This window comes from Phoenix dactylifera, chromosome 17, assembly GCF_051530095.1.
Source record: "Phoenix dactylifera cultivar Ajwa chromosome 17, Ajwa_hap1_PhDact_Kaust_v1.1, whole genome shotgun sequence".
Lineage (NCBI taxonomy): Eukaryota > Viridiplantae > Streptophyta > Magnoliopsida > Arecales > Arecaceae > Phoenix > Phoenix dactylifera.
This window is the reverse complement of record NC_143206.1, coordinates 17,384,199-17,408,522: the sequence shown is the minus strand read 5'-3', so window position 1 is coordinate 17,408,522 and position 24,324 is coordinate 17,384,199. Positions and strand designations below refer to the sequence as shown.

At 42.7% G+C, this 24,324-nt stretch overlaps 2 protein-coding genes and 1 pseudogene across 4 annotated transcripts; 1 reads left to right on the top strand and 2 right to left on the bottom strand.

Annotated features, from left to right (window-relative positions):
- The first annotated feature begins 2,633 nt into the window (after window positions 1–2,633).
- On the top strand, window positions 2,634–5,482 carry LOC103706685 (jasmonate-induced oxygenase 1-like). Of its 2 annotated transcripts, none has more exons than XM_008790884.6 (3): window positions 2,634–3,602; window positions 3,743–4,076; window positions 4,944–5,482. In XM_008790884.6, exons 1-3 carry the CDS (start codon window positions 3,112–3,114, stop codon window positions 5,190–5,192), a joined length of 1,074 nt encoding a protein of 357 aa, XP_008789106.4. In that variant the 5' UTR covers window positions 2,634–3,111; the 3' UTR covers window positions 5,193–5,482. The 2 variants fall into 2 exon arrangements, with proteins under 2 accessions (XP_008789106.4, XP_008789107.4); XM_008790885.6 differs by having other exon boundaries at window positions 2,636–3,602; window positions 3,746–4,076.
- Window positions 5,483–8,178: 2,696 nt separating this feature from the next.
- Window positions 8,179–23,483, bottom strand: LOC103706686 (calcium-dependent protein kinase 3-like; annotated as a pseudogene). Its single transcript, XR_016398833.1, has 6 exons — window positions 22,899–23,483; window positions 12,755–12,909; window positions 12,292–12,591; window positions 12,021–12,167; window positions 9,043–9,272; window positions 8,179–8,962 (listed from the first exon to the last, which is right to left on the bottom strand). The product of XR_016398833.1 is annotated as a calcium-dependent protein kinase 3-like (transcript).
- LOC149751069 (uncharacterized) lies at window positions 13,009–20,439 on the bottom strand. The gene is made up of 2 exons (XM_089928071.1): window positions 19,034–20,439; window positions 13,009–13,623 (listed from the first exon to the last, which is right to left on the bottom strand). Exons 1-2 carry the CDS (start codon window positions 20,337–20,339, stop codon window positions 13,610–13,612), a joined length of 1,320 nt encoding a protein of 439 aa, XP_089784197.1. The 5' UTR covers window positions 20,340–20,439; the 3' UTR covers window positions 13,009–13,609.
- Window positions 23,484–24,324: the final 841 nt, after the last annotated feature.

Genomic DNA, 24,324 nt, shown 5'->3' with positions numbered 1-24,324 from the left:
TCGGAGGAAGACCCCAGCGGCGGAAACAGCTGGAATCAAGAAAAATATAAGTTCCATTAGTCAAAACATGAAAAATAGAGTTTTCTCCTTCTCAGCCAAAATCCGGCGATCATCGGCCGACATTGGAGCTCCCAACGACCCCAAAAGAAAGGAGAGGATAGCTCAAGGGGGTGAGGTCCTTACCTGGTTTTTCGATGATATTTGGCCGCCGAGTTTATAAGAATCGAGATATCAATTATATGATATTGGTTTGTATCCATCCAAACTAATTCCTCGGCCAACATATTAGAACTGATACCTCAGCCGAAACATTAGTCGGCCAAGATGAAAAGCCTTGGAACGAGTCTGCTAGGGTGGATCCTTCTCAATTAAGCAAGGAGGCCGCTCTAGCATGGATTTGTTTACCGTACTGAGCAATTAGGACCAACTAGATCGGTAGCACAAGTTAAAATCGCACCACGATAGGTATTTAAGTCAATTAACTTCCTATGCCTCGAACCCTCCTCACCGTCCAAATAATAATAAATGAACAACAATACAACGTCATGGCCTAAATGTAGTTCTCAAAGGATATTTCTCTTCATTGATGCGAGATTTCCAATTTTATCACAATTATTGATAGAGCTTTAAATCAAACGCCATCTTCTAATCAAAGTTGTCCTACTCTATCTATTTTTCTTTTTATTTTTTTATTTGAGCAATATCTGTTTTTTTATTAAAAAAAATTAACACTAGAATAATTTACTTAAATGGCTATCTTATCCAAACAAGAAAGTATATCATGGCCATCCCTATATGTTCTCTATGGAACAGAGCACATGTATTGTACATGCCTGTCGCATTCGTATAATAGGATATACGCATGCTTGCTTCTAGATGAAATAATAATAATATCATGCACCTTATGATGACGTGCGCACTTGCGTGTGGCTCATTGGTTCTTTTAAATTAAGAATTTCTTAACATCTTAATCATCAACTTAGACATCCATGACATCGTTAGATCACTATCAATCTGAATTAATGGACATGTTTAAGTTTGTTCGTTCATCATCATCAACATCATCATCTCTCTACACTTCTCCAATGGACTATGTATCCATATCTGCCATTGGATTCTAAGGGCAGGTTTGGTCTTTCTGATGCCCCAAGCTCAACCACCTTGAGGCGCCACATGCCTCTCTCGGGTCTTCGAGGCATTGGTCGGGGGTTGGGGAGGATCAGCTGGGATCTCATTTTGGGTAGGTGCAGGCCTGCTGTGTCTTTGTCATGGATCTCTCAGATCTCAATTGGACACTGTTTTGATTTGGAACTCTGGAGATTTAATTTGAAGCATATGGATTTATTCAATCCCTTCTTTTCTTCTTTGAACTTTGATCAAATTCATATGCATCAATCGGTCTCAAGTAATAACGGAGCTAAACATGATCAAATCAAAGCATGCGAATATTAACAATCTCGAAGAGGTAGACATGAATTTCAATTTTATTAGAAGTTTTGACTGTAAAACCTAACTTTAATTTGGTCATCGAAAGATAACCATCTATAATAATTATGAAAGGTTATGTGCATCAGCCGTCTAAATTGTACTTAGAATCGCCAATCTTTCGTAAGCCAAAGTGATCTTTATGAAAAACTAGAGATGACTATTGACTTGATGCTAGTTAACAAAAATTCTGAATGTCATTCTGGTCGGCTTGAAGTTACAAAATGGAATAATATAGTTACATGGGATGTTGTTTTTTGATGTGGGCTCCAAACATTTTTCTGCCCATGCACGTCAGTCCCTTTAAAGGCTACCTTGGCTGTTTCCTTCAGGCCACGTTGATAGCTGCTGCGCCCTTTACATGCTATACTTCCTTGGGCTGTGATGATTTATTCTACTCTTCAGGCAATTAGGAATAATTAGGATGCATAGGATGTATGGCTGCCGGGAGACCTATGACTTTGGCACTATATTAGTTATATATAAGCCTTAAAGTCCTCAGCACAGGATAGCAAGCTTACAGTTTTGTTTGTTACCTTATGCATCTTCTTTAAGACAAACATCATCATCTTTTCATCTAAATGTAAATTGGAAAAAGCCATTGGATCTCTCTAATGCAACTGGGCCCTCTTCAGCCTGGAAAAGTACTGAAAACTAGCGGCCAACCACATAACTCCAATATCTGCAAGCACGGGAATGTGAGCCCGATCGACCTGGCCAATTCAATTAGCCGTTAATGCCGTGGCAACCTAGTTAGCCAACTCATTCAACTCTAAGCCGATTGACCGAACCAACTCCGACCCATTGCATCCGGCCGACCTTCAAGAATCAACAACGTCTATGTCAAAGGGATGGCCATGGGCCCACCGAAGAAAAATAAGTAAATAAATAGGTATCCATGCCAACCTCCCACATACTCAAAAACATTCATGGGTCGGCCATGACCATGAAGCTATATGTGAAGACGCCGTTGAGGGGATGAACGGATTCAAAGGCAGCCAAGTTGGCATAAAGCCGTGCCGCAAATTGGTTCCTCCCACCCAACTGCTCTCTCCCCCATAACGCTAGCTGCTGGAAGGAAGACTAACAAGAAGTCATTATACCACGCGATTTTGAACACCTCTCTCTCTCTCTCTGTGAATTGTATCCCTCGAATCAGTGTAGGGTATAATTTCTCTGTTCTCAGGCTCGTGCATGTCGGCTTTGTCAACGTCCTAATCTTATGAGGACAAAGCCTTCTCTTGTTGAATAAAAAAAAAAATCCAAGACAAGACAAAGACGAGAGCATCCCATTTGTTATTCCGCATTTAAATCACGTTTGCGTCTACGTCCCTTTCGTCCAGCAGTACCACTCATAGACCTTCCACCTCTTCCACAGCATAGCTAGCCACCCCTTTTCCCCCTCCTTTTACTCTCTGCACCATTCCCCTTATCCCTCCTCCTCCTTTTCTCTCTCAAGTGTTCTTCTTCTTCTACGTCTCCCTCAATCTCTTTATATATGAGATAGATCCTATCATGGTTGGCCGAAAAAAGTCGTGCCATAGCATCATCCTCGTACTACCCTTTTGTACTTGTTGTATCGTAGAATCTGATCTCGGCGATCGGAGGAGTTGATATTTGCTGCGCATGGATTGCCTCCAAGACTGGCCCGAACCAGTCGTCCGCGTCCAGTCCCTGTCGGACAGCGGCGCCAACACGATCCCCGGCAGATACGTAAAGCCGCCCTCCGACCGCCCTTCTTCGGCCCCGTGCGCCGACCTCAGCATCCCTGTCGTCGACCTCGCCTCGCTCGCCGGAGATGGCACCGTCGACTGCGCGGCGGTCGTCCAGGCGGTGTCGAGCGCGTGCAGGGACTGGGGGTTCTTCCAGGTGGTGAACCATGGGGTGGACCCAGGTTTGATGAGAAGGATGAGGCAAGTGTGGAGGGGCTTCTTCCACCTACCCATGGAAGCGAAGCAGGTGTATGCCAATTCCCCGAAGACTTACGAGGGCTACGGCAGCCGCCTCGGGATCCAGAAGGGTGCCATTCTCGACTGGGGTGACTACTACTTCCTCCACGTCCTCCCCCAATCCCTCAAAAGCCATACCAAGTGGCCCGCCCTTCCTTCTACCTTGAGGTATTAACGAACCATGTTCTTTCTCGTTCTTTAAAAAGCATCGGATCGATTATTCTTCTTTCTCTTAAAGTTGAAGATGGCATATGTCCAACATAATGAAAAAGAAAGCAATATTAAACATACCGGTCGATTTGGATCAGCAGGGAGACTACCGACGAGTATGGACATGAATTGATAAAGCTGTGCGAGAGAGTGATGAAGGTGCTGTCGTTAGGCCTGGGACTGAACGCCGATTTCCTGCAGAAGGCGTTCGGCGGGGATGACGCTGGAGCCTGCATGAGGGTCAATTTCTACCCCAAGTGCCCCCAACCGGACCTCACCCTTGGCCTCTCCTCGCATTCGGACCCCGGCGGCATAACCGTCCTCCTGGCCGACGACCGCGTCAAGGGCCTTCAGGTTCGCCGAGGCGATGCTTGGGTCACCGTTCAGCCGGTTCCCGATTCCTTCATCATCAACGTCGGAGATCAAGTTCAGGTATAGCAATCACCTCGTGTCTCAGCCTGTCGCCATGACCGGGCCACCTAGCTACAAGGTTTTGAGTAGTTGGTCTCTATCCTTCCCTGCTGCTTCTTCTTTCTGTGATCAAAGCGCAGCGAGTGATCAAGGACGACTCGGACCAGCGCCCTGCAGTCTCCTCCTTCGTCCGTAACCAAAAGGCCAAGAACCTTTTTCTCGCTACGGCCGCTAGTCCAGTTCTGTGCTCTCACACGTCTCTGTTCGTCGTTTTCTTCCCCCTTGTCTCATCCCTGCCTCTAATGGCACTTTTCTATTATCAAAGCCCTTTCCATGAAAGCCCGCTTATTATAATTGCTTCCCAGGCTATATCACCTTAACGCTGAGGCGGATATGATCAGTTTCTCTTAATTAGAAAAATAACAGCGGGTTTATCTTAATTGGAAGATAAATTTCAGCAATGGACAAGCATCTCATTTTCCACGCTTCCAGAAGAGTTGATACTTCAAAGAGGCGAGGCAAAGGGTAATTTTTGGTTGGTTCTCTCCCTCGCTCCAAGTTCAAACACACGTGCTCCTTCCATTGTTTCAACGTACCCTTGCTCGTCCCCGCATGCCACGCCTCCCATTACTTGGTCCAACCCATATCCGTCATCAACAACGCCTCATGACATCATGGCTCCTCTAATTATTATTAGGAAATTATTAATTGAGTATAGCCTTTGGGACTCCCATAGGATGCGACACTTTTGGATTGGCCATGGCATGACACAACCTTACATGTTAAAGCCAAAATTCTAAATTAGACGTGATTCTAAAATCCATGTGACATTATCAACCTTACGATCGCACAGTTGTTTACTAAGTATATCAATATAATTTCTGGCAGGTGTTAAGCAATGCGACGTACAAGAGCGTAGAGCACAGGGTGGTGGTGAATTCGGAAGCGGAGCGGCTATCTTTCGCCTTCTTCTACAACCCAAAGAGTGACTTGCTAATAGGACCAGCCCCCGAGCTGGTGACACCCGATCGCCCTGCTCTCTACCAGCCTATGACATTCGACGAGTATCGCCTCTACATCAGGAGGAAGGGCCCTCGTGGAAAATCTCAAGTCGAATCACTCAAGGCTGCCCGATGATGATGATTCCTTTGATCTCCTCTCCTCTTGCCTCTTCTTTTTGTTTATCAAAAATAAGAGTGCGGCATCCGCTGACTTTTGGATGAGTGCATTTTTCATTAGGCTATCCATGCCTACATAGAGATAAATAGTGCGGCGGATTGGATGATTTCCTTCATGGCTTAGCATTTAAGAGATTTCATTTGGGACAACCACGCTTTGGCCTTTCCTGTATTCAAGAGCTGCATTCACACACATGTATGAGTAGCCGCTGTACCAAAAAATAAAAAACTAATATAAATGTATATATATATCCTGAGGTGGGGCCCACGAGGTGGTCTCTAAAACGCGCAAAAAAAAAAAATAAATGGAAAATTTTGATGGCCTGGGACCCACCGATGCTTGTGGCGTCGTTAGTAGTCCTTCCCTACGTGGCGGGGCCCACCGCGGGGACGCGGAAGCAATTATGGATGAGCTCCATTTGGACCACGTTGGATGCGTGCGTAAAAGGCTAGCACTTGTATCAGAGACCGCTCTCACCGTCCAATTCCACGTGAAACCAATTCCACCGACCTAGTGGTGCCTAATATTTTTTTAAAAAAAAATTCCCAACAGCCACGTGTAACATGATGGGAAGAGGCGAAATAGTCAGTTATCCGAGTTTTCCACAACCTAATTAATGGTAGGAAGTTTCCACGATGCTAACTCGCGGCACATCTTTTCTCCGGAGGTGCGCGCCGGAAAAAAAAATTCTCCCTATCATGGGGATGAAAAAATTAATAGATTTATCAAATTTTTTATGTATATTTAACTAAGGCTACAAATAGGTTGAAGTGGCCCATGACCATCTAACCCATGATCCAATCGGATCCAACTTGACCTAATTCATTTTGAAGAATCTGTGGGGTTGGATCGGATTCTAAAATTGGACCCATTTTATTTTCTGGATTGAATCTAGGTTTACTGAAATCTGACCCAATCCGATCCGGCCCAACCGATTTGAAACTTAGATAATTTTGGATTTTCAATCTTATGACTCGCTCCCACTTGATCCGACCAAAATCTGTAAAATTATTTGAGCTCGCAGGTTGTAGCCTGCAGAGGTGCAAACAAATTCTGAAATCATATATGGGTTGACCCGAACTAGATCCAAATTTTTTGGGTTAGGTCCAGGTTATACATGGACCCAACCCAACCCGAATGATGTGTTGGGTCAAAAATTGTAACGACGGATCCGATCTGATCCAACCCGATCTTCTATTGAATTGGGTTTGAATCTAAAATTAGAACCCGAAAAAAAAACTGAATTAGGTCAGAGTCATTCATGACCTAACCTAATCTGACCCATTTGCATCTCTACATTTAACTGATACTTTCAGAGCATTCTACGATTTCTATCGACCTCAACACCTGCCAAGATCTTTGGCCGTCAACCATCTTTAAAACTTTACAAAAATTTGGAAACTTGATATTTAGACTCACTATTGATGACTTGGGATGCGTATTTATCGTATCAATCCAACCTGCAATAAGCCCGTGAAGTTGAAAATATATATGGTGACATGTTTGCAAGAAACAAAAATAGTGATCCCGTGAAGTTGGAAAATATATGCTGACATGTTCATCAGAATATGGTCGCATGACAAGCTAGAAAAATAACCTAGCACGATGGGAAAGGATTAGAACCATAAAGTATGCGATTGTTCGAACTTTCAACTAAGCCTTTCGTTCGATATAGTATTACATCTGATAGTTTCTCAAGGTTGCTTCTCATTTATATGCCATGCGATTAAATTAAGTGCAGGATTTGGAAAAATTATTGTTTAGAAACTGCTATATCTTTATTTTATAGAAGAATTATAAAGAAATAATCTACTACAATAAAATCAAAAGATTGAAAAAAGTTTATTTGGATCGAGGCGTGTGATATACACTGCCTTAAGAACGTGATTCGCCTCCTACGTGCAGATTTGCAGCGATCTTGTTCCCAATGTACAACAATCCAGCTTAACCCGATCCTCCTCTAACCAGCACAATCGCTGGGAGGTTTGACCCGATTGTGGAATAAACTCTCGCAAGACAGAGTACCAGTGAGAAAGAGAGATTAGATCGAAAATACCGTATCTTTTCGGAAGCTAATGTTCCTTTCCGAGTCATATTGTTAGTAGAAGGGCATGATTCATGGTATACGTAAACGTATGCTAAATTGGAAGCAAGTTGGGCCCGGCACCCACTAGGTTATCTGACGATTCAATGAAGATTTCTCCAACTCCATTGAGAGGCCACCGAGTCATTCCGCTTAGCTGCCAGAGTATGGATCGCAGTAAAGGAGGCTAAGAGGAGTTGGGTCAATCCACGAATCTTTCCAAAATCTGACATTCTCTCCATTACTAAGTTTGAAAGAGGTGCAATTCTAGAAAGACTGGAGGCTTGTGCTTATCTACAAATGGAACAGTGGCAAAGTCTGATGGATATTCTCTTCCTAATCTTGCCTTCAAGAATTGCTGATTCCCTGATTTGGAAGCTTTCTAGCGATGGCTCCTTCATGGTGGACTCCTACAAATTCATCAACAAAGGCGGCCTCCAGGTCATTCAGAAAGCAGCGGTTCCCAAGAATATCGAAGTCTTTTTTTGGCTTGCTTTAAAAAAAGGAACTTTGCATAGAGGAGATATTAGCTAGGAAAGGGTGGTTGGTGAGCCATATTTTTCTTAGATGCCCTTCGATCAAAAGTATTTGAACCACCTTCAAAATTTGTGTCTATTATAGAGATTGCCAATCAATTTTGCATTCCTTGTGGACCACTTGGGAGGACAAAGAATTCTCAGTTTGCCTTGGGAAAATCTTGGGATCAGCATCTGATGGCTTTGTTTTGGCACAATGGCTTGAAGGGAATGGTAGGATCTTCCTTCGCAAGCAGCACTGTTCTCAGTCCTAGAGAAAACCCTCCACACCTTTCATCTTTTGGAAGAATCTTGGGTCTGCAAAAATTAAAGAAGTGCACAGAAGTATGTGGAGATGTTTTTCTTCTTTGGTGACTAAAACTTGACCTCGCACTCCTTGTTTGGAGGCTTCATGTACATTCTTTCATCCCCCATCTTCATGTACATAATTTTCTACTCTAATAATTTTGGAGGAAGTTGTTCGCTTCCTCCTTCTAAACTCCAAAAAAAAAAACAAAAGAATTCTTGTCTGGTTGTGAATGTAACCAGACAAGAAGGCTTCAGCACCCATTGAGACCAGCATGTGGCTGTGAGTGTCTGGTTGCCGAAACTTACAGATGATTCCTATCAATTTTTTCTTGTCCTGTTACGTGATGGAAGATGCCTCACCAAATCAGGCCATGCACAACCAAGACACGCAGCTAAAGCCATCACCAACAGAAGTATCAGAAGCTCACAAGAAACCCAAATTTGTGAATTTCTGCATTCAACATAAAGTGAAAGGTTAGTCAAGCAGCATAATCTTTACATTGAAAGAATACAAGGCAGTGGCACTCTACACATTCTGGCAGCAGACAGACAAATTATATGGAAAGGTCAATCAGGAGCAATCAAGCAAGACTCCCTCCTGACCAAAATAATCGAAAAAAAAAGAGTAAAAGATATGTGCGTGTGGAAAGGTTTGAACGAAACATGTAATCAGCAAACACTTTCAGTATTTAGAAAACCATCTTTCATGAATTCGATACTGAGACCTTTGAATTTCCACTTGAATAATGTCACAAAGCCCTTCTCCAATCAGTTCCTGCTCTCAACATATCTACAAACTCATCACAGCTTATCCGTCCATCCTGCAAAAAGTTGAAGAAGTATAACCCTGAGAAATGAGGGGAAAGAACATATTGTTCAGCGGCATAGAGATTTGGTTCACCTTGTCAGTGAATGCTTGCAAGAAGATATTAATTGCGATATCTGTGCTGTCAGCAGCTCCATTTTCCACCAAGCCTCTCGAAGCTCCTCTAGCTCAATGTAGCCATTCCCATCTTTATCAAAGTAAGGAAATGCCCTATCGAGATGTTCACCATTTGCCATCCACTGTAGATGAAGAGAAACGGCAACAGATTCTCCTTAATTAAGCACTTCTTTTTCATTGTTATCTACCTGTTTGAAGGAAACATCTCTGGTAAAAACCTACAGCTTTTTCTGCTGAGCAAGAGATGGTGGTGAAAGTCTGTACATTCTGTACAAACAGCATATAGATTGATGCATATACCCAAATCTAAGCACATTACTGACAAAAAAGTAACAAATAAAACAAAGAATCTTTTCCCAAAATGAATCTTGCTAAATCTTTTCCGATCATAAGCAAGATGCTGCAAAGAATTCTCCAAACGATGCTTCAATCAACTTCAAATGTTATCAGGATAAAAAATTTGGTGTTTGGTTGAGGATTCTAGTTATGTATCAATTAGTCATATAGGTCCAATGCATTTGGCATGGATAAATTACGCAAAAATTGCGGGCAAGTCAAGAAAATGTTGAAGATAAATATCTGGCAAGAAAGAAAAAAAAAGGAGGAATATGAGGACAATTTCTATAAAAAGGAGAAATTGACCTAATCAGCTAACTGGTTCCCTTTGGTCATATGAACATCAGATCAGCAACCACATCCAAATCCACTACATCTCAGCAACCAAATATAAATCCAGATATCTCTGCCAATGTATGCAGCTAGACAAGGCATTCAGCTTCAAGGTTTACGTATCAAATCACCAAATGCTCCAGGGAACAGCCTACAAGCTGGGAGGGTGACCAGGGCTGGTAACGATGATAAAGGCAATGCTTGGCTAATCCATTCCCAGCAGTTATTTCTTCTGGATATATTCTTCGGTTTACAGACATTTGAATCAAAATGTCTGTAAACCGAAGACTGAATGATGGTCATTGACAATATTATTATTCTTGATGATAAGGAGGCTAAAAAGGAAGCCACCCAATTTTTATTAATTTAAGGAAGAGAATGTACAAAAAGATGATCTGTTCCTAATTGGAGCAGTCACAAAAAGATTTACATGTCTCTGAACTTTCACAAGAACAAAGGAAAGGATTTTGCTCTACTACAAGGTATGCCCTGTTTATCAACTGATATGAGAAAATGAAAGAAGCATAGACTGTTTATTCACAAAGCAGAATATAGTAGGAAGCCTTTTTTAAAAAAAAAAGAAAATATTTATGTGACAACAGAAATAAAATTGAACAAGGGATATAAGACCAGGATGCAATTTTAACATGCTTTAAAAAAATAATCAGATGAATTTTACTAACGTAAAATTTAATATGTTTTTTTGAATCACATGTTCCTACCCTTTTCTGACAGATGATGGCATGAAGTTTTAATGGATGTTCTAACCAGCTTTAAGTCTATTGCAATAATTAAAATTTTTTGCTTCATGAAATTCATTTCAATAATAAGACTAAACATTTGAAAGCCAAGAAGAATGTCTACATTAAATTACACCAACATTAACAATAAGAAAATCGAGCCTATAATTTTTTTCAACTTATATAGTTGATTAACATTTTTGCAAAACAACATTTGGGAAACCCTTCTTTTCTATGTTTTCTATCTAAAATTCACTTTCTCTCATGATGTCTGCTTTACATGCTCTACATCCCATTTAACATCAATAGCTCAGTGTGCACCTGCCAAAAAGAAGGAAAAAGAATGTGTGAATAGACATTTTGCCTTCCTACCCGGGTGCTTCTTCAGAGTAGTTTATCATGGAAGTTTTGCAGATCCTAGTCATTGATGCAGTACATACTGTGCATTTATATTCATAAACACTAGCATTCATGTAGATGCATGATCTTCAGTACATGTTTCATCTTGAGTATCTGCAGATACAAGACATGGTTGTGTAACTTCTGTATCAATTTGAGCTAGAAATTAGCATTAGTGGGAATGGGATAGATTCATCTAAGTATCAGGTAATATGTAGTAATCACCATTGATGTCATTTGATCTAGATATTAGCGCAGTGGACATGGGATGGATTAGCCTCAGTGTCAGGTGTATGAATTAATCAACATCAACAACATTGCAGAACACTTTGTGAGTTTTTGGAAGCTTGATGTGCACAAACACATACAGATCTCCTCTTAAAGCACTAATCTTCTGACACCATACTAAAAGTTGGTCTAGGAAATTTGTCCCATGTTGTTGGGAAGTCATTTAAGTTTTTGTTGTTATGAAGAACTTTCTGAGGATTTTTAAGAGCTTGATGCGCACATATACCCAAAGATCTCCTTTAAAGCGCTAATCTTCTTATGCTACACAAAAGGAAGAACCAAAGAGAAGAAAGCTGTCCATGCTGCCGCTAAAAAAAGAGAGAGAGAGAGAACATGTTAGTCTGATGGAAGTCGTTTAAGGTTTCAAAGAAAAAAGTGCGTATTTGAAACACAGAGAAATTTAACATATCCATTTTGATATTTAAATTTCTTTTAGTGATATTATTTTCTTTTAGTGCCATTTATGGTACCAAGAAACTACTCTTATAAGTTGTTACGAATCCCCCTCCCACAAAAAACTCTCAAAAGAAAAAAAGCTCACAACTATATTTCATCATATCAAAGATAATAAGTTACCATTATCAGCTTGTTGGAAAGGTGGTCAACACATCTATGTCATTTGTCATTTTATCTGTTTTTTCCAAATAGAGTTACATAGAAGGATACGTATTTTAAATATTTTGGGAGCCTTAAGATGCATAATTTTCAAACAAACATCCTGTTGCTGCACATCTTTTAATATTTTATATTAGCAGGTTTAGAATCCAACCAACAGATACAGGGTATAGGTTAAACTGTTAAAGATTGACGTAATACATGTATAGGTAGACGTAAACTTACAGCTTCAAGCAGCATCTGCACTTCAGACTCCGCAAGCTCGGACTTGGATTTTGCAAGGCCAGTTTTTAGTTCATCACAAGAAACAATGCCATAATTATCTGTGTCAATTATCTTAAACATTTCTTTTATGTCTTCAACTTCTTGAACCTTCAGCAAAAATCATTGACACCAAATATATAGATGTTTACACAACAGGTGTAGGAACAAGAAGAACAGCAGGGAGAAGAAAAGAACTAATATTATAGGACCCAGAAGTTGAAACTTCACCAACCCTAATAGCTCTCCTTTTGAATCTATTCATCATCGGAAACTGCTTAAGTTGGCTTGACAACATCTCCAAGAGGAACATATATTGGCAATCCAAATTATAGATGTGCTCCAGAATGCTAGCAAACAGCTTCATTAGGCAGCATGCTTATTGATGGCAATTCATGGTACAGGCACTTGTTTTGCAGTTGGCCCAAGTTTTGGGCAGGCTCCAACTACGCCGGACCAGATCCTTGGCACTTTCTGAAATGTTTGGCCAGGGTTCACACTTAATAAGTCCACCGAGAATGGCTTGTGCAAACCCCTGCTCAGAGTCCATCAATATACTAGTTCAGAAGGCAGTAAATTTACATTAGAAAAGTAAAAAAAAATAAAAATAAAAAAGAACTGCATAAAATCTTATCTTCTCAAAAAATGTGGTACTAAAAGTGCCTCTTTACAACAATATAGCAGGCAAAGAGTCTTACCAGCCCAAAAGGGAGGACTCCACATAACAAAATATAGAGAATAACCCCAGCACCCCAAATATTTGTTTCTAGTCCATAATTGCGCTTCACTACTTCAGGAGCCACGTCAGGAGCCATGTAATAGGGACTTCCAACAATTTACGAGAACCTTTCACCTATTAGTTAAAAAACTAATGTTAAGGGAAAAGATACACAAAGTATTTAAACTACGAACACTCTGTATAAAGAAGTTGGATATTGACCGTTCATTTTTTTAGCACTTTGAGATACAGAAAAATGAATGTTTAAGAATGCTTATCTGCAGTTCAGACCTTTTCAGATTCATCCTAATTATGTCATTAACTCTAATTAAATAGAGTCCTACTTAAAATAAATGAATAAAGACATCGTGAGTACCAACTTTCTAAGTATCCCAAAGTGCATGAAACTTGAATATACCAAAAACCTCTCATTCAAGCACATCTGTACAATACAAAGACATAAGCACACAAAAATGTGTTCACCATTAGAACAAACAGGTTAGACAGCAACATGTTCTTCCATAGCAGATATTAAATAGTGTAAAGCTTTATCAAAATTCTAGGCACTACATACTAATATTCTTTTGCACATCAAATAGAAGACAGTTGATGTCACGCCCCGAACCCGGGGGCCCGGGGCGCGAGCAGACGCCGCGCACCTGCAGGGCGGACCCCGCAGGCACGCAAGGCAGATAAATCTAATCAACCATCAATAACTAATTAAAGATAACTTCCAGTTTTCATATCAAATGTCCATATATACATAAGTCAAAAGAGAAAGTCAATATCCACTAGCTAATTACATCATGATCACTCTATCCCGTAATCCCCATAATCATATATCATCACCTGCAAAAATGTAAATGGTAGGAGTGAGCTAACAGCTCAGTAGGCAACATCATGCAATAAAGTCATCATATAACATGTCATGATGCATATAAAAAGCAGCTAAAACTCATGAATCCAAAATCCACACGACAATCCGTAAATCCGATCCGAGACTCAAAATAACTCAACCGCATGACTACGGCCACATCACCCAGTGGCATGGTTACACCGAAGTGCCAATACAACTCTCCGAAGAGCCGCTCCACTGAGTCAATGCACCACTGTGCCGCACCCCCTGGTGCCAAACTCACGCTCCACCGAGCCGCTCCGAAGAGCAAAACGCACCCCTGTGCCGCCACTATTCTATCACCGGTGGTCGCGGTGTCGGAACTAGTTCCTCAGTACAAGTCGACAAGGCCAACGTATCATCCCATTGGCGGGGCCTAGACTATAGTCACGCGGATTTTAAAAATCAATAAATCAACTTTCCAAATTAAAGTCATAATCATACTCCCATCAGTAAAGCATATAACAATTTATGAAATTTAAATATTTAATTTTAAATCTAACACATAATGCCAATAATAAAACATAACATCAACATATGCAAGATACATGTTAAAATTCTACTTTAAAGCAATAGGTCACCTACCTGGGCTCGCTTAAAAATCCCTGCCACAGATATCACGAACCCCTGATTAAACATAAATATTAATTATTTAATTAATTAAGAAACATAATTTAAACTAATTTCAATCCTTAAACTCCTAAGCTCATAAATCCAAGAATGGGCCCCCAAAATCAAACATATACCCTAAAATCAGAATCCTTTAAACCCAAGTTAATTGTGGCCCAAAACAGATTAGGCCCAATTGAACCAAACCAGGTATCAGGTCCAAATCAGATTTCGGGCCCAAACCAACCCAGCCCACAGATCCAATTAGGTTCAACTCAGCCCAACACATATTAGGCCCAATTGAACCAAACCACATTACAGATCTAGATCAAACTGGCCCACACCAAACCAGCTCTGATCAGCCCAGATTAGATCAAGCTTAACAAACCAGATTACACTCAAATTAGACCAACCCAAGTCTAGACCAAATCCACAGTCAGAAGATGGTTCAATCAAATCAAAGTTCATTTGCGTCTGGTTTGTGACACCAACAGAGCACGGAAATTGATGCAAGGGAAACACCCAAAGTTCATTTGTGTGGTTTGAGACACCAATAGGGCACGGAAAACGATGCAAGGAAAGCACCCAGCCGGAAGAAGAAGAAGAAGAAGAAGAAGGAGAAGAGGAAGAAGAAGGAGAGAAGAAGAAGAAAGGAAGAGGGGGGGTGGCTGGTAGCCCCGGTCGGCCCTCGGCGGCCGACCGTGGCCCTCGGCGGCGGCGCTCGGCCAGCCGCCGTCGGCCATCCCACCTTCACGGGCGGCGCCGGACGGGAAGAAGAAGAGAAGAAGGAGAGAGAGAGAGAGAGGAAGAAAAGGGAGGAAAGAGAGGGAGACCGGGGCTGGAAGCCCGGCCCCCGTTCACCCACCTCCGGCCGAACCCATTTCGGCCGGATTGACCCCGGCCGGCCACCATCGGCCGGCCGAATCCCACAAAAAAAAATTTCCCAAAAACAGGGAAATAAAGCCGGTTGACATCCCTCTTTCTTTTCCCTTTTAAATCCATAAAAAAAAGATAGATGGTTGTCTTCCTCACCTCCGGTCGTCGACGATGGATCTCCGGCGGCGTTGGCGGCTCCGGCGACCGTCTCTAGAAGAGGGAAAAATGAGGAGGAAAAAAAAATGAAATGGGAAAGGATTGGGGTTCTCAGAGAAGAGAGAAAGGGAGAGAGAGAGAGAGAGAGAGAGGGAGAGGGAAGAGGGGAAGAGGGAAGAGGGGGGGGTGTGCGGAGATCCCGCTGGCCGTTCGGCCGGCGTGGTCGTCGTGGGGACGACCACGATGAACCAACTGAAGTCGGCACTCCTTGCCGACTTCAGTTCGGATCTTCACACTCTAACCAACTAAAAAGAAATTTCGTCCTCGAAATTAAAACATACCTCAATCCGAAAACAGGGCAGGAAACTTCTCTCTCATCTCCTCCTCCAGCTCCCAAGTAGCTTCTCTCTCACTGTGATTGCTCCACTGCACCTTTACATAAGGAATCGTGCGCTTCCTCAAAACTTGGTCCTTCCTATCCACTATACGGATAGGCTGCTCAACATAAGAAAGATCTGCGCGGAGCTGCAACGGTGCCACTTCAATCACATGACTGGGATCAGCAATATACCTCCTCAACATAGAGACATGAAAAACAGAATGAACCCCCGATAAAGCAGGTGGAAGTGCCAGCTTATAAGCAACAGCTCCAACTCTCTCGAGAATCTCGAATGGTCCCACATATCTCGGGCTGAGCTTACCCGAACTCCAAATCGCATTACCCCTTTAGAAGGGGACACTCTGAGAAAAACATGATCTCCGATTTGGAATTCCAGATCCTGCCTCCTGATATCAGCATAACTCTTCTGTCTGCTCTGAGCTGCCCGAAGTCGTTCTCTGATCAGCTGAACCTTCTCCACTGTCTGCTGAATAATCTCTGGACCCAGAATTTTCCTCTCCCCCACATCATCCCAACAGATAGGTGATCTACACTTCCTACTATACAACACCTCATAAGGAGCCATCTAAATACTTGCCTGGTAGCTATTGTTATAAGCAAACTCTACCAACGGCAAATGATGATCCCAAGAACCCCTCATGTCAATAGAACAGGCTCTCAGCATATCCTCCAGAATCTGAATGGTCCTCTCGGACTGCCCATCTGTCTGTGGATGAAAAGCTGTACTGAAGCTAAGAGTGGTCCCCAAAGCTTTGTGCAAACTGCCCCAGAAATGAGCCACAAATCGGAAGTCTCTGTCAGACATATAGATACTGGAACTTCATGCAGCCGCACGATCTGCTCAATGTACAACTCTGCAAATCTCTCTAGTGTCATCCCAGTCTTAAATGCTAGAAAATGTGCTGATTTGGTCAATCTGTCTACAATCACCCAGACTGAATCATTACCTCTGAGGGTACGAGGTAACCCTGACACAAAATCCATAGTAATATGCTCCCACTTCCACTCTGGGATCGGCAGGGGCTGAAGCATACCAGCTGGTCTCTGATGCTCAATCTTAACTTGCTGACAAGTTAAGCATTGAGATACAAATTGGGCAATCTCTCTCTTCATATTGTTCCACCAGAACACAACTTTCAGATCTCTATACATTTTTGTACTACCAGGATGCACTGTATATCCCGTACTGTGAGCCTCCTCCATAATTTCCTTCTTCAGACTAGGATCATCTGGAACACAAACTCTGTCAATGAACCTCAATGAGCCATCCTCATGTATATGAAAATCAGGCTGAGATCTAGACTCAACATCTTTCTTGATCTTCTGGAGCCGAGAGTCATCCACTTGCGCTGCCTTAATTCTGTCAATGAGTATAGGCTGGACTCGCAAGTTTGCCAACTTCAAGGTAGCATCCTGCAGATATACCTCTATTTCTGCCCTTCTCAGATCCTCCAGGATATTTCTCTGAGTAGTAATCAAGGCTGCAACATTTTCTGAAGATTTTCTACTTAGAGCATCTGCTACCACATTTGCCTTCCCAGGGTGATAATGTATAGATAAATCATAATCCTTCAGTAATTCCAGCCACCTTCTCTGTCTCATGTTCAGCTCCTTCTGAGTGAAAAGATACTTCAAACTTTTATGATCAGTGAATACCTGGCATGTCTCTCCATACAGATAATGTCTCCAGATCTTTAAGGCAAAAACCACAGCTGCAAGCTCAAGATCATGAGTGGGATAATTCTCTTCATAGGGCTTAAGCTGTCGGGAGGCATAAGCAATAACCTTCCCATTTTGCATTAACACACAACCCAAACCCTTCTTGGAAGCATCACTGTAAATGGTAAAATCAGTACCGGTAACTGGTAGGGTCAGAATAGGTGCTGATACTAGACGGTGTTTCAATTCCTTGAAACTTTTCTCATACTGATCCGACCATTCAAACTTTACTCCTTTGCGAGTGAGTCGAGTGAGGGGTCCAGCAATACTAGAGAAGCCCTCCACAAACCTTCTGTAATAACCGGCTAGTCCAAGGAAGCTGCGAATCTCAGACACATTACTCGGTCTGCTCCAGTCAACCACAGCTTCAATCTTCTTTGGGTCAACCATAATTCCATCCTTAGAGATAACATGCCCCAAAAACATCACCCTGTCCAACCAAAATTCACATTTCTTTAATTTACCATACAACTGATTCTGCCTCAGAGTCTCCAAAACAATCTTCAAGTGATGCTCATGCTCTGCCTGACTCCTTGAATATATCAGAATATCATCAATAAATATTATGACAAATTTATCCAGAAAAGGCTTAAATACTCTGTTCATCATGTCCATAAACGCTGCTGGTGCATTAGTCAAACCAAAAGGCATCACAAGGAACTCATAGTGTCCATACCTGGTACGGAAGGCAGTCTTGGCTATGTCAGACTCTTTTATCCTCAGCTGATGATATCCAGATCGAAGATCAATCTTGGAAAATACCTGAGCACCCTGAAGCTGGTCAAATAAATCATCAATCCGGGGTAGAGGGTACCTATTCTTAATAGTCACTTTATTAATTTCCCGGTAATCAATACACAGTCTCATGCTACCATCTTTCTTTCTGACAAATAATACTGGAGCACCCCAAGGAGAGACACTAGGTCGAATGAAACCTAGATCCAATAGCTCCTGTAATTGGTCCTTCAGCTCCTTTAGTTCAGCAGGGGCCATTCTATAAGGAGCTTTAGACAAAGGTGCAGTACCAGGGATTATATCAATAGCAAACTCGACATCTCTATCAGGAGGTAAGCCAGGCAGATCATCAGGAAAGACATCAGGGTACTCACTGACTACTGGTATATCCTCAATTCTCTGTTCAGACTGCTCAGAATCTGCAATTGCGGCCATAAAGATGGGAAACTCCTTTCTAAGAGATCTTATGCCCTGCATAGCAGACACTACCTGAGAAGAGACACCCCAGTCATCACCCATAAAACTGAACTCATCAGTACCCGAGATCCGGAAAGTCACCCTCTTCAGAAAACAGTCTATGGTAGCGTGGTATGCAGCCAACCAATCCATACCCAGGATTACATCAAAGTCACGTAAATTCATAACAATCAAATTAGCTCTCAAATCTCTATCCTCAACTAGTACTGGACAGGAAATGCAGATCTGACTAACTGTCATCGTAACCCCAGCTGGAGTACTAATACATAATTCCCTCTCTAAGGAAGAGTAGTGTAAATCGCACTTATGCACATATGAAGATGAGATAAAAGAATGCGTAGCACCAGAATCAAATAACACATAAGCATAAGTGGAAGATACTAACAGTGTACCTGTCACTACAGTGTTGGATGCCTGAGCATCCTGCTGGGTCAGTGCATAAACTCGTCCCTGGGTACGAGATCCTCCTCCCCTTTGCTGCCTGGGGACAGCTGACTGGGTAGCCTGTACTGGAGTGAAGGAAGTCTGTCGTTGAGGAGCTATAGACGTCGGTGGCCTCTGCGCGGATCTAGTACGAGGACAACTGGAAATCCTGTGACCCGGCTGACCACACCCGAAACAAACTCCAGAAAAAGTCTGAGTCTGAGGGCACTCAGCTATCCGGTGGCCCTGCTGACCACACCTGAAACATGCTCCAATACCAGGTCGTGTCTGACGACACTCAACAGCTCTATGTCCAGTCTGGCCACACCTGAAGCACACTCCTGATATCCCCCTGCGATCCGGTGCAGTCCTCCCATATGGAACTCGCTGCCCTGCTCCTGGACGAAACTGCATAGGTCGGCGCAGATGCCGCTCACCGTCAGAATCAAAGTCCCTGGTCCTCTTCGACTTCCCTTTCTGAGCATCCTGTGTCTCCTTCCAGATGATCTCCATATTTTTAGCTCTGTCAACTAGATCATCATAATCAGTCGAGTGAACAGCAGCTAAACCCTGACGCAGGCGAGGCCTCAGTCCTTCCTCAAATCTACTCATCCTAGATTTAGGGTCTTGGACAAGAGATGGTGCAAAGCGGGACAACCGATCAAACTCAGCCTCATAGTCCTCCACAGTCATACTCCCCTGAGAGAGGCTCAGAAACTCCCTCTCCAGCTCCCTGATACGACTGGAAGGGAAATACTTGGAGTAGAAGGCCATGCGGAATCCCGGCCAGGTCACAGATCCTGCATCCTGCATCATGGTCCTCTCTACAGACTCCCACCAATGATGAGCCCGGTCCTGAAGCATATATGTGGCAAATCTGATCTTCTCCTCCTCAGTACAACCCATGGCCCTGAAGGCCTTCTCCATCTCATCTATCCACCATTCGGCCTCTTGGGGATCGGTAGTTTCCTTGAAGGCCGGAGGAGCTAACTTCCTGAACTCTGCTATACTCCTCCCCTGATCTGAAGAACTAGCAGAGGGAAATAGCTGCTGTGGTCCCCTCTGCTGTCGGACTAACCCAACAACCTCTCTGATCAGCTCCATCACCTGGGTCGGACCTCCCATCCTGCTCTCCTGGCCATGATCTGGTCCATCCAGTACTGTCTGATCAGCCTCATCCTCCTGGACTCTCTCAGTCGGATGAGAAGTGGCTGGATCACTCCCGATAGTCTCGATCAGGCGGCGAGGTGCCACACGTGCACGGCGGGGCGGCATGCTGATACATACACAAATAACACAACATCAGGGTTAGATCCATCCACTGTAAAATTTTCTACTCCACTATCATTTCTTCACATGTGTCCCTATATTCCCTTTCTTTTCTTTTTTCTTTTTTTTTTTTTAAATAACACGTCATTAGTGTTAGATTCACCGACCCATAAGATTTTCTACCCCACTCTCATTTCTTCACATGTGTCCCTATATTCCTAAGTTTTTTTTTTTTAATTATTATTATTTATTATTATTTATTATTATATTTATTATGATTTTGTTTTAATGTCCCTAGTGATCTTTAACCTATGCTCTGATACCAATAAATCTGTCATGCCCCGAACCCGGGGGCTCGGGGCGCGAGCAGACGCCGCGCACCTGCAGGGCGGACCCCGCAGGCACGCAAGGCAGATAAATCTAATCAACCATCAATAACTAATTAAAGATAACTTCCAGTTTTCATATCAAATGTCCATATATACATAAGTCAAAAGAGAAAGTCAATATCCACTAGCTAATTACATCATGATCACTCTATCCCGTAATCCCCATAATCATATATCATCACCTGCAAAAATGTAAATGGTAGGAGTGAGCTAACAGCTCAGTAGGCAACATCATGCAATAAAGTCATCATATAACATGTCATGATGCATATAAAAAGCAGCTAAAACTCATGAATCCAAAATCCACACGACAATCCGTAAACCCGATCCGAGACTCAAAATAACTCAACCGCATGACTACGGCCACATCACCCAGTGGCATGGTTACACCGAAGTGCCAATACAACTCTCCGAAGAGCCGCTCCACTGAGCCAACGCACCACTGTGCCGCACAAAAAAATTTTCCCAAAAACAGGGAAATAAAGCCGGTTGACATCCCTCTTTCTTTTCCCTTTTAAATCCATAAAAAAAAGATAGATGGTTGTCTTCCTCACCTCCGGTCGTCGACGATGGATCCCCGGCGGCGTTGGCGGCTCCGGCGGCGACTACGGCTCCGGCGACCGTCTCTAGAAGAGGGAAAAATGAGGAGGAAAAAAAAATGAAATGGGAAAGGATTGGGGTTCTCAGAGAAGAGAGAAAGGGAGAGAGAGAGAGAGAGAGGGAGAGGGAAGAGGGGAAGAGGGAAGAGGGGGGGGGTGTGCGGAGATCCCGCTGGCCGTTCGGCCGGCGTGGTCGTCGTGGGGACGACCACGATGAACCAACTGAAGTCGGCACTCCTTGCCGACTTCAGTTCGGATCTTCACAGTTGAAGTGCCAAGTCTTGCACTAAAATGCAGTTTAGTGTCGTGCACCATGTCTATACCAGGTGATGGTGCTTCCAACCAATGTAAGCATAGCACTCTCTTTGAATGCAAAGGAATGTGCGCTTGTGCTGCATTGCGATTGCATCCAAGTGCAAAAGTGCTAGAACTCCTAAATTCTTAAACACTGAATTGTCCAGAATTATTTTGTCCAAGGGTCATTTATTATGGTACAAATTAGGAATCTTGGTGAAGTTTGCACAAAGCAGGGTTATGATCAAGTGGATCCTTGATCTATTGTGGCATGATGCTCAAACATGTGGAATGTTGATACATCTAATCCATGTGCTGAATGACAATATCAACTTCTTTTTGTCTAGAAACATGCGAGTATAGATTAATAGGCTGCTCTCTCTCTCTCTCTCTTCTACACACACATCAGAGAGAGAGAGAGAGAGAGAAAGAGAGAGAGAGCATGCCTAAACCCTTCCAAACCCCCATTTGGTATTATATGCATGATGTATAAGACTGGATATTTAATGCTTTGCAACCAAGAAGCCTTGATAATTTTCTATATTGGGCTCACCACATGTTAGTGACTGAACCAAGCAGTTTAATATGATATTCACCATGGATTGGTCTGAGTCCACAATGTCATGTAGTTTGAATATTTTTGTGAACATCCAGACCAGGCCCACAATCAATAATCACAACCGAAACAAATAATCATAACGAAGAAGACGTGAATGAAGTATTATTGTGAGACATTTATCAATCACTCTCTGCCAACAATTCTTACTAAGTGCTAGCTATACCAGCATTTTTGGAGCCTTTTCTCACAAAATATATACAAGCGATTAGCTTAGGTCTTCTCCACATCTTTTCAGACCCTCGGATATATAGTTCAAGTCACTCTCCTTTTCAAGGTTTTCAAAGACCTTAGCTTTAATTGCCAATACCGTTCGAGTTGGATCCCCAGCATTATAACCTCATTTGTTGCGAGCCCCATCTCTGCTTTAATGCAGCCAACTATGACTCTAGGCTCAATCCTTTCTAATATTTCCACAGATCCACCTTCACATTCTCAGCTATCCTTAGAACATTTTGGACCTTATTATTACTAATTCCATTGGTATCTCCTTTCCAATGTACAAACAATTAAGAGATTCCCCACATTCTGTTTTATTAGGAGCAGGCATTGACTCCACATTATACAATGCAGCTCCCAAAATCGAATTTTTTAAACCATAAAAATTCTTCAAAACCAAACATAATTCAAGCAAAATTATCAGACTCGCAAACAATAGAACACTCACCGGACTTGAAGAATATGGACAACCCGAAATCGATGGCATTTAGTGGCAAATTCTCCTCCTTTTTGGCAAATAGAAGGTTCTCCGACTTGAGGTCGCCGTGGCTCACCCCGCGCCGGTGGCAGAGCTGCACGACCTCACGGTCGTCCGGGTCACAGCCGCTGGCGTTCTTGGGGAGGGGGCGCGGGATGGCGGCCTCGCGGCGGACGTCCTCCACGTCGACGGCGGCGGAGGGGATGACGGTGAGGCGCTAGGGGCGGCCGCCGGCGCCGGCGGCATTGTGGTGGTGGGGTGGGAGTTGGCGTCCTCGCGGGCGGCGGCAGTCGCCCGTCCCCGCCGTGAAGCTGGAGTTTTTGAAGAGGGCGAGGAATAAAACAAATAGCCCGGACCGTCCGGATGCATCACGGCCGTTCCACAATATACGGAAGGCCGTGATTGCGGAGCTTGACAGGATCCGAACTCGACAACAAATAGCCCGAAAAGCGGCACCAAATAAATGCGTGAAGACCCAAACGACCATCCGGTCCAAGTTTTCTCGCCAGGGGTCTGGTAACGTGTGGGTTCTCGCAAGTTGAGAAAAAATAAATAATGATTGCAAACAAAGTGGATGCGGGTTGTGATTTTGTTTCGGATCTGGACTTTGGTTCTTGTCCCGAATCGGGTGATAATCTTAGAGTGATGGAAACCTGATACAAGTTGATAAGCATGTTAAGAGGTTAAAAAGGGTTAGCATCAGATTCAAGGCACTAATAGGTGTTCTTTGAAGGCCTGCTTGGATGATTTAGGTTTAAAAGACCCATCGAATTTTTTCTTTCTTTCTTTCTATAAATTTTGGATCGGCCCATTCCAAAGCTACTCCTAAGTATTTATAAATATTAGTTTAGCCCAGCATATAATTTTATAATTTTGCCAATTGTACTATTTCTATCCACTAATTTCATAAGATTTTTAGTCCAATTATCCAAATAAATTCTAAGTTTTCTTTTTTATTTTAATGTAGGTCTAAGGTACGAGGATGGGCTGCTTTGACAGGATCTGAATTCCTCAAACCAGGACTTGATATGCTCATTTTTAGTTCTAGGTTGAGCCATACATAACTTCTGTGTCCAGAATTATTTTGTCCTGCTTATGGATGGAGCCTTCCTCAGGTCTTCCTCTAGCAGCCAACTTGCATTGGCCACTCTCTTCTAGCCATATGTTGGTTTTATCTTAAATCTGAATTCATATGGTTACTCTCTAATAATACCGCTAAAACTAAATTTGTGAAGTTAATAAATTCACAGATTTTTTTTGTATGGATATCCTTCTAAATGTCGAATTTTGCATGAATATCCTTCTAAAATTGATATTTACGTATATACCCTCATAAAACTCTGTTATTGTACAAATACCCGTAATATAACAGTTGTTCTAACGGTGTTAAGAAAAA

Coding starts and splice junctions, on each gene's coding strand:
- LOC103706685 (XM_008790884.6), top strand. CDS start 3,112: ATGGATTGCCTCCAAGACTGGCCCGAACCAGTCGTCCGCGTCCAGTCC. Junction 3,603..3,742: donor GCCCTTCCTTCTACCTTGAG/GTATTAACGAAC, acceptor GATTTGGATCAG/CAGGGAGACTACCGACGAGT. Junction 4,077..4,943: donor ACGTCGGAGATCAAGTTCAG/GTATAGCAATCA, acceptor AATTTCTGGCAG/GTGTTAAGCAATGCGACGTA.
- LOC149751069 (XM_089928071.1), bottom strand. CDS start 20,339: ATGCCGCCCCGCCGTGCACGTGTGGCACCTCGCCGCCTGATCGAGACT.